The 12,178-nt window shown below is 44.1% G+C and overlaps 1 protein-coding gene and 1 long non-coding RNA gene across 2 annotated transcripts in view; both read left to right on the top strand.

Moving 5' to 3' along the window:
- The first annotated feature begins 479 nt into the window (after positions 1-479).
- The window catches only part of Tardbp (TAR DNA binding protein), a 17,894-nt gene continuing 6,195 nt past the window's right edge, over positions 480-12,178 (top strand). Inside the window, exons 1-3 of the mRNA XM_004639733.2 lie at positions 480-865; positions 2,017-2,267; positions 11,923-12,158. Coding sequence (XP_004639790.1) covers positions 2,030-2,267; positions 11,923-12,158 — 474 coding nt within the window. The 5' untranslated portion in view covers positions 480-865; positions 2,017-2,029. The remainder of the gene's footprint in view (positions 866-2,016; positions 2,268-11,922; positions 12,159-12,178) is intronic.
- LOC111812124 lies at positions 2,931-11,138 on the top strand. Its single transcript, XR_002817712.1, has 3 exons — positions 2,931-3,658; positions 8,692-8,958; positions 10,694-11,138. It is a non-coding gene; the product is annotated as an uncharacterized LOC111812124 (long non-coding RNA).

The raw sequence follows: 12,178 nt of genomic DNA on the forward strand, positions 1-12,178 counted from the left end.
GGCCCGAAACACCCTAGCGTTCTGCGCCTTAGGATTCAAATCCCACGATTTGATATTTAACCTCTCCGTGCCTCAGTTCCTTCGCCCGTGGGATAGCAACACCACACAAAGACTGTGGGGCAATTAAATACATGAGCACTTCGAAAGCACCTGGCACAGGGTAGCGCTGCTACTGCGGTTATTTAGACCAAAGTTCTGCTTCCAGGTGTGGAGGTGGGATAGAAGAGCAAGAACAAGGCGCAGCCGGCGGGCTCTCGGTAGAGATCCTGGCGTCCCGCTCGCTGCCAATCAGCGAGGTCCGGGAGGTGTAAGTGGAGGCCCCGCCCCGGCCCGGCCCCGCCCCGCCCTTCCTGGCCTGCCCTAGTCTCGCGCAGTTTCAAAGTGCGCGAGCTCGGCCGAGAGCCCGGCCTGGCGGTTGGTTGGGTGAAACTATCTGATACGCTAGGTAGGGGGAGTTAAAAGCCTACGCATCCTCATTTTTCTGATCTTTAACTTGTAAATCCCACGTTCTGGTCTTCATGTAGACTTTCTGTTCTCTCCATATGCTCAGACTCCCAGAAGGTAGCCTCACAGACTGAGGAGGCGGTCAGTGTTCCTCTGTGCAGCGGCCTCCCCCTCTGGACGCAGAACCAGTGGTAGAGGACGACGGCGGGCGGGGGTAGGAGGCGGCCCTAGCGCCATTTTGTGGGAACGAAGTAGCACCAGGGCTGTTCTTAGGTCTCTCAGTGCTTGTTTCCCTGTCGCGGTTTCTAACAGTAGCCTAGCGGGTGAGGCGCAGGCGCTTCTGATCAAGACGCCCCGGGTGCGTCGATTCTCGCATTGGGGACAGCCTAACGCAGACGCAGCGGCTTCGGCCTCCGCCCCGGTAAGGGAGCCTTGGAGTCCGGCCTGGCTCGAGCGGCGGTGTCGCTAGGGCTGCGGGCGGGGCGATGGCCGGCGCCGGAGCGAGGTTGCTGGGCCGGTGGAGGCCCGCGGCCCCGGCTGTTCTTGTGCCTCCGCGACTTCGCTCTCCTGGCGAAGCGCGCTCGCTCAGGCCTCGGCCCCATCCCAGGCCGCGCTGAAAACTCATTGCCAGTCGCGCACTGGCTTCTGGGAGGTGGCCGCGGTCCTCGCGTGCGTTGTCGCCGCTGTGCTAGGTAGCGGCCTAAGTTTGGGGAGCTCTCCAAAATGAGGAAGTGCTTCCTCTTCTCTTGCTCCCTGTTCCGCTTTCCAGTCTTTGTAGTGTGTGTTAGCAGATCGTACACGCTCATCTTGGGGAGTGGTTTCGTGTGCGTACCACAGCTTGTTCTTTTTTAACTCCCTTCCGTACCCCGGTCTTCCATTTCCCCTATGCCATGTTTCGTTTCTGTTGATACTGTTAACTTTAACTCATGGCATATAATGTTTACATTAATTTCAGTTTATTCCTTGCTTTTGCTGAGTTCTCAGTGGGCTTGAGAATCGCTTGCTTAAGGAAATCGGACCCACAAGCACATCCTTTAACCAGTTAGCTTCTCCCAGCCGCTCAAGATTATTTATCAAGATTATTTATCCAGGGATATAGCTCAGCAGCCCAGCGCCTGCCTGGTTACCACGAGGTTCTAACTCCTGGTACCCACCCTCCACACACGCACAAAACTTGTGGTGGAAGTTAAATGGTTGCTTAAGTATTTTTTCTTTTAACATTGTAAATAGCATACCAAGGGAGATTTCAATACGCTAGACAGCATTAAACACTCAGTAAATTTGTATTGAATGAACTGATAAGACATCATTTGATTAGGAAAGCAGTGTTCTTTGCCTTGGTCTCCTCCAAATGAAAAGAATTTTTTCCGATCTTGGATGGGAGAGGAAAGGATGGGTGAAAAAAGGGAAGTAAAAATGGTTAAGATGTGATGTGTATCAGTTCCCCAGGATGATTGAATTTATTATGTATTGCAACCAGGCCAATTTTCATTTAATTTTTTTTCTCTGAAACTAATCTGGAAGTATAAAGAGAGTTATTTTGACATGTCTGTTACTTGTCTCTCCCTTTAGGAGAAAATAAAAGATGTCTGAATATATTCGGGTAACAGAAGATGAGAATGATGAACCCATTGAAATACCATCAGAAGATGATGGGACGGTGCTGTTGTCCACAGTTACAGCCCAGTTTCCAGGGGCATGTGGGCTGCGCTACAGAAACCCAGTGTCTCAGTGTATGAGAGGTGTCCGCCTGGTTGAAGGAATTCTACATGCCCCAGATGCTGGCTGGGGAAATCTGGTATATGTTGTCAACTATCCTAAAGGTTTGTTGTCATTTGGTTTTGCAGTAAAGCTGTGTATGGTTTGGTTTTTGTCATAGATCATGGCCTCATTTGGAGGCAGAGTATCTCATACTACCCAGATAATTCCTTGAACTTTACCATTAGACTAGTTCTGAACACCACCTCATGGAGGCCAGTTGATGGAACTTTGAGTTTTTAAAGAGAAATTTGTGTATTTAATAATCCCAACAAACATTGCCAAATTAATGTCGAATTTAGGGAATTACTAAAGTGTCTTGTACTTGTGTCAGTCTTGTAAATAGATTTTTCAGTGTCCTTGCACTCTTAGTCATTAATTAACTTCCTTTTCCCTTAAAAGGAACATTAGTTTGGTATCCCAAATCTTCAGAAGGCTGGGAATGTCGCTCAGTGGTAGAACATTTGCCTCACATATGTGAGGCCCTATGTTCAATCCCCAGCACCGACAGAAAATTCAGTAGTGTAGTTCCAATTGTAATTTTGACCTTTGGGTCTTGTTTGTGTTGCCTCTTATCACTGACATGCTAAATCTAAAAAAGAAAAAGAAAAAAAGACTATGAGTAGGTTTTTTGTTTTTTGAGACAGTGTCTCCTTATCACCATTTGGACTGGGCTGGACTGTTTTTGTTTTATTTTGCTTGCTTGCTTGTTTTTGAGACAAGAGTCTTACTATATAGTTCAGGCTTACCTTAAACTCACTATGTAACCTAGGCTCTTCTTCAACTAGAAGGGATCCTCCTTCAGTCTCCTTCCTCACAGTATATCAGTGTGCACCACTGTGCCTGGCTCCTGTGTGTTATTTCCTAAACCACTGGTTATAGATCAATATTTGTCCCTATGAGGAGACTCAGGCTGGAGAAGTGATGAAATGATTGCAAAGGTGAAGGACTGCCTAGAGCAACAGTACAGGGACCCTAAAATGATGGTTACAGTTGAAAGCTGGCCTGCAGGGCCATAGCCAAGCAGTATCAGAAACAGGCTATCCTCAGGTATGTTTGTTTCAGCCACTGTTCTCTGCATATCCGATGGCTTGCTTAGATTAGATCAAAATGAGTCCTGTAGCACTCCGCTCTGTCCTTTCCTGTCCCCTGACCTGAATTCCTGCACAGATGTCTGTCTTTCCTCTCACACCTTGAGTTAAGAATAAAAGACAAGAGCTTCTCAGCTCCGTGCTGCTTCCCTGAGGCTTTCTCATGCTGAAGGAGCCTTGGCAGGATAGCCCCTCTGGGCCTGTTGGAGTTTGAACTGGACTTTGAGTAATCTCATCCTCTGCACTGCCATGGTCATACACATCGACAAGTGCTTCCTCATGTGAGGTCTTTTCTGAAGTTCATCCTAGAAGATCGATCTCCCAGAGCCTGGAAAAGGAACAAGGATGTCCGATTCTTCATTATGGTAAGATGACATATACAGCCACAGAATAGCCTGGCAAGTCTCCACCAAGGTTGAAGGCTAGGATTTTTTTCAGCTCAGAGGTAGCAACTGTAATTGCTGAGTGAGAGTAGTGGTTTTTTTGCATAGTCTTTTTTTTTTTTTTTTTTTTTTTTTTTTTTTTCTTTTGATTTTACCTTCTCACTTGTGTAAACTATCATAGGCCAAACTCCAAAGAAGAAGAAAAAAAAAAAAAAAAAATTTCACAGAAGAAAATTACTTTAAGCTGCACTCACAATGCCTTTTGAAAACACCAGGTTATAAGATTTCAGGGTCCCTGCTTCTTGGAGTTGATTATCATTTGCCAACAATGTCCCAGGTTTCCTTTGGAGGGTGGCTTGGATGCAAAGGACTGGGAAAAAGTTGGTAGCAACTCAAAACAATGTTTTAGCCTGGTAAAAATTCTCACCTTGCTATATGGCAGGCTTAGCATTAGATCTGTACAAGGGAGATGCCTCTACCTCTTTTTTCCTCCTTTGGGAGCCTCACTCCTGTACCTCCCATGGAAGCTCTCATTTTTAGTTTGGGATCCTCTGGAGATACGCCTAAAAGAGATCTGATCCAGGGATGAGGAGGTAGAGCCTGATTTTCAGAGGTAATGGGGATCCTTGCCATGAGCATCTCCCCTACCCATTACTTAAGGAGTGTAGAAAAAGTATTGTTGAGGGTGGCTTGCAAAGCCCTTTTACAAAGGGGATTGCAGAATCAGTTGGTCATAACTGTGAAATAACACCTTAGGATTGGAGATTTCCAATGAATTCTGTTTACTGTCCCCCATTCAGCTTTTGTGTATAGGAATAGAAGGACATGACATATACCTTGTCAGCTGCTAATGTAAACACCAGTGTACCCAAATTGGATGTGCTCAAGGGCAAGGGAACATACGCCTACACTCAGGCCTAGTCACAAGTGAATGCTGAAATCTTCCCTCAACTTGTGCAGCCCTTAAGGCATGGGCAAAAGGCCCAGATATAATACCCCTCAAGATTTTTTGCTGCTATTAGACAGGGACTCCCTGGAGCTTGTATAGATTCTGTAAATCATTTACAGAATGCCATTGCACGGAAGGTTGGTAACCCTCAAGCCACAGTCAGCCTAGGATCGTGCCAGTGCACATTATCTAAAGATTTTGGCTTCTCTTAAAGAGATTGTAGAACTGATAGAGGTTCACCAAAATGTAGGGATGGAATTCCATAAAGCCCAAATTCTTGCCATGGCTTTGCAGCCCCAGAAACAACTTCAAGAAGGGTCACTTTTTTTTTTTTTTTTTTTAATGTATTTGGTAGAGGGTCTACAGGATCTCACTACACAGATCAGACTGGTAGTAATCCTCCTGTATCAGCCTCCAAGAACTGGGATTACAGGCATGTGTCACCACGCCTAGTCTCATTTGCCATCTCAGCATGCTCCTGGGGCAGGGCTGGCACAGCACACCAGGGATTGAACCACTGCGTCTGTTTAAGCAGGTGCTTTAATCTGCTGAGTTATCTGCCCTGCCCAAAACCATTGTAGAAATAAAGTCAAAACAAAAATACCCAAAAAAGGGGGCTGCAGAGATGGTTCAGTAGAATAAGCACTTCCTGGCAAGTGCAAGGGCCTGAGTTCAATCCCCAGTTCCGCAAAAAAAAAAGTCCAAAATGTAGAAAAGGAAATCTCTTAACAGTGCCCTGTAAATGTGATGTATATGGAAATCCCATCTTGAGAAATGAGAAAAAGGGAGCATCTTCCTCATACCATGATACAAGCAAGGAGCCAGTCATGCAGTGTTTACACCTGGCCGTAGGAGCTGACCCAAAGCCACAAGGACCCCTTCAAAGACGTCATGGGCCAACCAGATAGCTCAGTGGACTAAAGTACCTGCTCAGAGCACAGTGACCTGGAGTCTGATCCCCAGCATGTTGTGCTGGCCCCGCCCCCTGGGGTGCACTGAGATGGCAACTGAGACAGCATAGTGGCACACCTTAATCCCAGCACTTGGGAGGCTGGAAATGGGAGAATCACTACAAGTTCAATCTACATAGTGAGACCCTGTAGAGCCTGTCCTAAATACATTTTTAAAAAGTCATGTCACAGAACCAAAAGTGCCTACCACTGGTAGTGCCAGACTTGATCTGACCCTAGTGGAGGATGTGGTGTTAAGTGAAGCAAGAGTTTTAGCCATTGACTGGGGCAAGGGGTCTTTGTCATCAGGTATATGGGCCTAATGGCAGGTATGTATAACAAGGGGTTCCAAGTTATTTCTGGTTTGATTCATTGAAACTGTACAAGACAAAAATTATGAAACAGGTTTTTTTATTGTTGTTTTGTTTTTTTTTTTTTTTTGTTTTGTGGAACCAGGGATTGAACTCGGGCTCTTGCACTTGCCAGGCAAGCACTTATTCTACTGAGCCATCTTCCAGGGCCCAATGAAACAAATTTCAGTTATTATGTTCTCCCCAAAGGAACTCACTCATTCAACTTATTCTTTTCTCTTTCTTGTGGTTTTCACAGTAGAAAGGAAAACAAGAGTTTGGTGGAATGGAAGTCTTTGAGATGTTAAATTGTCTTCTGGAGTGTTACTTGCTCTTTTGGTTAGTTAAAAACCCTCCACTGGGGCTGAGGAGATGGCTCAGTAGGATAAGCACTTCTCTGGCAAGCACAAGGGCCTGAGTTCAATCCCCAGTTCTGAAAAAAAAAAAAAAAAAAAAAAACCTTGACTGGCCTGAGATTAGATTCTTTTTTTTGGCAGAATGGGGGATTGAACTCAGTTCTACAGAGCCTTCTCCCTGGCTCCTTAGATTAGATTCTGCAGCTCATATTGCTGTCTTTGCAAGCAGAGACTGGCCAGAATCCTAGCCAACAGCTTCCTCATTCATGACCATTTGGGGACTTGGCAGTTCAAAACACGGCAGAGCGCCTGCCTAGGCAGACACAGGGACTGGGGTTCGATCCCCAGGGCTGCTGAGATGGTGGTTGAGACTGGGTGTGATGGCACGTGCCTGTAAACCCAGCTCTTGGGAGGCTGAAGAAAACAGGAGGATCTATGAATCCATTCTATGTAGGGAGCCCCTGTACTAAATACATGAAGAAAAAAAATGGCAAAGCCTATTGCCTTTAACTTGCATCAGCTTGGAGAGACAAAATACAGTTATAGACTTATTTTTGATGTGCCTATAGCCCTTTGGGAAAAGAATCTACTTTCTCAATGAAACATATACATCAGTACCTCTGACCAAATTTACCTTAGCAGTCAGTGTTGTAGTCCTACCACTCAAGCTCCAGTGGGTTCCAGAACCATCCATTTGGGTGGGGCAGTGGCCTCTTAAAAAAGGAGAAATGGGAGGCTGGGGAGATAGCTGAGTTGAGAGATAGCTGAGTTGAGAGATAGCTGAGTTGAATAAGCGCTTGCCTGGCAAGTGCAAGGGCCTGAGTTCAATCCCCAGTTCTGCCCAATAAAAAGAAAGGAGAAATGTAAGCCTCTGTATTAGTGAAAGAACAGCTACATGCTGGCAATATTGAGCCTGTTCGTAGCCATTGGAACATAGCAGTTTTTTGTATACTAGAAACACAAAGGTTCTTGTGTGGTCTCTTATCAGGGGGCCACATAATCCCAATGTGGAACTAGAATCCCTAACCCTGCTCTTCTCTCTCAAACTTGCCATATTGTTGTTATAGATTTAAAAATGGCTTTCTTTTACTGCTGCAATCCATGAGGAAGACAGAAAAATTTGCCTTTTGTCTCCTTAGTTGGGAGCACCTCTCCAGAAATAACAACGGAACATCCTACCCCAAGGCATTACGTATAGCCCCAGTATGTGTCAGGATTTCATAGATTGTGTTTGGCCTTCCCTGATGTTATCACTGCATGGATGATATTTTGCTTCTACACCCAAGTTCAACTTTTTCATTTCTTTTTGTATTTAGGACTGGGTGTTATGGCATAGATAGGACTTGTAGTGATCCTCCTGTTTATAGCCTCCCTAGAGCTGGGATTACGTGCACACACCACCACGCCCAGTCTCAATTGCTGTCTTAGTGCACCCTTGGGGCAGGGCCGAGATGGCAGGCCCCGGGATCGATCTCCTGCCCCTGCATCTGCCTAAGCAGGCACCTCAATCTGTTGAGCTACAGTTGCAACGTTTTGATTAACTTTTTTTTTTTTTTTTTGTCAGAACTGGGGATAGAACTCTGGTCCTTGGGCTTGCCAGGGAAGCACTTATTCTACTGAGCTGTCTACCCGGCCCCTAAAAGTTCAAAGGTTTTTTTTTGGTTTTTTTTTGTTTGTTTGTTTTGTTTTGTTTTTTTCTTGGCAGAACTGGGGATTGAACTCAGGCCCTTGCATTTTCCATTCAAGCACTTATTCTACTGAGCTATCTCCCCGGCACCTTGATTAACTTTTTGCTGACTTGTTTTCTCATATGCTGCAGACTTGCAGATAGCCCCTGAAAAGGTTAAAAAGGAAGAAAACAAACACTGCCCTTTGGAAATACCTTGGATATCTTATAACTCAAGGAACTATTTGGTCTCGATGACTCTCTTAACATTCTTTCTAAACTTTAAATTATTTGCAATAGCTCCTAGAACATCTTAACTGGCTTTGCCTCTGTGGGAATTTCTGCTTATCTATAGTCTGCTCTGCTCCTCAAGTAGGTATCAATCCCTGTCATTTAAAAAGTATGAAATTTGACAATGGGTATAACTCAACTATGAATTATTTTGCACAGTGGTGCCTCAGTTCATGAACTTAATTTGTTCTATAATTTTGGAGATGGCCACAGGTTTGTCACCTGATTGGGAGTTTGTGAACAGAAGCAAAATAAATAAAATTGTCTTTTAAAAGCATTGTGATTCCAATAACTCCATAGTAGTGGAAAAACATTTCACACTCAGTGAAGACAGAACAAATAATTGGACATTTATCCTTACCCATTGTTGTGAGCACTGTAGCTGTGCCCAACAAAAGCCTTGGGGAGAGGAGAGGATAGGCATTTGTTTTATCACCCACAGGCCTTTTCCAGGTTCCCAAGAATGCAGTTCCTCCATATTGTGTGGCACCAATTGACAAGCAGCTTGGAGAAGATGGTACTTCCACTCTGGGGATAGTCAACAAGAAGAGCAAAGTGAATGTGTTGCCATCTACAACACGGTCATCAATACCCACCTGGGGAGAGATTAAGCAGCTCACTGCTCAAGCCAAACGAATAGTGCAGAGCACTGGCACACCTCTCACACTAGAAAACCTCTTTCTGGCAATGATAGCACAAGTCACCTATAATTCTGCAAAGGTAAATGGGTTCCTTTTTATTCTGCTTCTGTTGAGCTATGCACCAAAAGTCAGTGGCACGGTATATTGGGCACCCAGACTTAGATCTGTTTTTCATGTAGTTAGCCTCTCCTCTTTTCTAATAGTACTGCTTTACTGGCAGAGCCTGGCCACATCCTCCTGTCTCTTTAAGAGATTTTGTTAGGGATTGTGACTAATCTGGGTACTCTTACTGGCTGACATTTACTACCTTATGAATGGTACTTTTGCCTGAAGGATTCTCTCCTGTGTTTGGTCTGATGTCACAGATAGGTCTTATGGTGTTCATTTTTATCCCAAATGGTATATGAATCATATTGTTATTGTGCTGAACCACACCATCAGTTCTCCTAAAGTCCTGTGTCACATGGACACCTTCCAATATTCCTCTCTGTTCTCTGGGTGCCTATAAGATTTGGCCTAGACTCAAAGTAGTCTTCATGTCAGTCCACCAATTTCTGTTATTCATCTTGCTTATGATTAACTCTAGAAAATTGAGGACTTTATCGTTTGATGGTATGTCTTTTTTTTTTTTTTTTTTTTTTTTGTGGAACCGGGGATTGAACTCAGGTCCTTGTGCTTGCCAGGGTAGTGCTTATTCCACTGAGCCATCTCCCCAGTCCCAATGGTGTGAATCTTAATTCAGCCTAGAATTATGCTTTGCCTTTTAATTACAGTAGCAGCCTTGGCTTGTTGGATTCTCTATTATACTTCTCCTCAGGTACCTTTCCCGTCAAATCCTTGCAGTGCCTAGGCATTCTCTCCTTCCCTCACATTGTCAGAATTAGCATGGACTGCTCATGATACGTCTGATCATGTCCTGCTCTGCATTTCATGTCGATACATTTTAGCTTTTGCCAATCAGGACCCCAAAATAATTGAATATAACTATTGTAACCACTAATACAGAGCCTTAAAAGGATTTAACCCCCCCCCCATGCTACCCTGGTTGATTCCTTGTTAAAAAATAATTATCTGTCAACTGAATATTACATTATGATCCTTAGGAAGGCAAAGCATGGCTCCTGAGTGTTTTGGTAGTGCAGGGGTGTACCAGGAATCAAACTCAGGACCTCATACTTGCCAGCCTGGTACCATGTCACTGAGCTAAGCCCCCAGCCCCATTTTATGGTGGCTACTACATTAGCTACAGCAGTGGTAACTGTAGCAGTCACTTTGACTGTATCCATACTGCTCAAATAGATATTTCCAGGATGTTACCTCAGAATTACTGTCTCAGACTACCATTGATAAAAAATATTCTGCAAGGACTTGACACCTTTTGAGGCGGCTGTCAGCTGGCTCAGTGAACACCAACTAGCCCCGTGGACACATAGTTAGCTTAGTTGTGGTGCCACGTGCCACTCAATGTGCATTACTTCTATTCTGACAGTTACTCTAGAGTTTTGTGAGGAGGTCTAATGCCTTTTCCCCATGGTACTATTCATAGAAATCTAGATGGAGAAATTACTGTAGGAATTGGCTGTTTGGTCTCAGCCTTTGCATTTGTATTTTTTTTTTTTTTGGTGTTTTGGGGTCTCACTGTAGTTCAGGTGGCCTCTACTCACTGTGTAGTCCAAGCTGGCCTCAAACTCATTGTGATCCTCCTTTCTTGGCCTCCTGGGTGTTAAAGGATTACAGTTGTATGCTGCCATGCCAGTGCATTTAGATTCTTGTAGCTGTTGGAGTGATTTCCTTTCTCCTGCTCTTTCTTGCAGCCCTTAGAGCACTTTGTGAGCTGTTCCAATGGACCCTCTGTGCAGAAGCCATGATGACCTTCATATGTCAAGCACAGTACCCCTCAACCCTGTATTCGCCACCTTCTGCTCAAAACCTGGACTATAAAACAAAAGATGATTCAGGCTGGAGAAATGATGAAATGATTGCAAAGATGAAGGACTACCTAAAGCAACAGTACAGGGACCCTAAAATGATGGTTACAGTTGAAAGCTGGCCTGCAGGGCCATAGCCAAGCAGTATCAGAAACAGGCTATCCTCAGATATGTTTGCTCCAGCCACTGTTCTCTGCATATTCGATGGCTTGCTTAGATTAGATCAAAATGAGTCCTGTAGCACTCCGCTCTGTCCTTTCCTGTCCCCTGACATGAATTCCTGCACAGATGTCTGTCTTTCCTCTCACACCTTGAGTTAAGAATAAAAGACAAGAGCTTCTCAGCTCCGTGCTGCTTCCCTGAGGCTTTCTCATGCTGAAGGAGCCTTGGCAGGATAGCCCCTCTGGGCCTGTTGGAGTTTGAACTGGACTTTGAGTAATCTCATCCTCTGCACTGCCACGGTCATACAGCAACATGCCCCAATTTTCAGAATTTTTTTCTATCCTGTGGTGATACGGAACCTAGACTATTAGACACATCAAGCAAGTAGAAATTTGGAAAAGATGGAAAAACTTAAATCCATGTGTTACAAATAAAAATTTTTGTAGCTTTTAAATTACATAAGAGGCATTCTCATAATTAAGCAACTAGGTTTAAGAGCCACCATGCTAAAATGAAGTCATTTTGTGGGATTGGAAGGTCAAACCCAGGGGCATGCTTACCACTGAGCTATATCTCCAGCCCTTTTTCTTAAGGGGATCTCCTTTAGCCAGTTGGGTGTCAAATTTGGCATTCCTTTGACCTTAGCCTGAGTAACAGATTACAAGTTTGTGTCATCATGCCTAGCTGAAGTAGAACTTCTAATCTTTTTGAGAAAGGACACACAATTGACTGTAATATCAGAGGCTACACAACCAGACCTCAGAATCCAAAAGTTTGTATCAGAAAATATGTAAGGCACTTAATTCAAACCTTTGTTCTAGTGAGCTACCATCATGCCTTGTAAAGTTCAGTGTCTTAACTGTTCTTAAGAGCCTGCATCTCATTTTTAAATGTAAGAAATAATTTCTCAAAAAGTTTTTTATGAAGATTTCTAAAAGACTTATTTTGTTTAGATAACAAAAGGAAAATGGATGAGACAGATGCTTCATCAGCCGTTAAAGTGAAAAGAGCAGTCCAGAAAACATCAGATTTAATAGTATTGGGTCTTCCATGGAAAACAACTGAACAGGATCTAAAAGAGTATTTTAGTACCTTTGGAGAAGTTCTTATGGTGCAGGTCAAGAAAGATCTTAAAACTGGTCATTCAAAAGGGTTTGGCTTTGTTCGTTTTACGGAATATGAAACCCAGGTGAAAGTCATGTCGCAGCG

The sequence above is a fragment of the Octodon degus genome, unplaced genomic scaffold, assembly GCF_000260255.1.
Source record: "Octodon degus isolate 3935 unplaced genomic scaffold, OctDeg1.0 scaffold00113, whole genome shotgun sequence".
NCBI lineage: Eukaryota > Metazoa > Chordata > Mammalia > Rodentia > Octodontidae > Octodon > Octodon degus.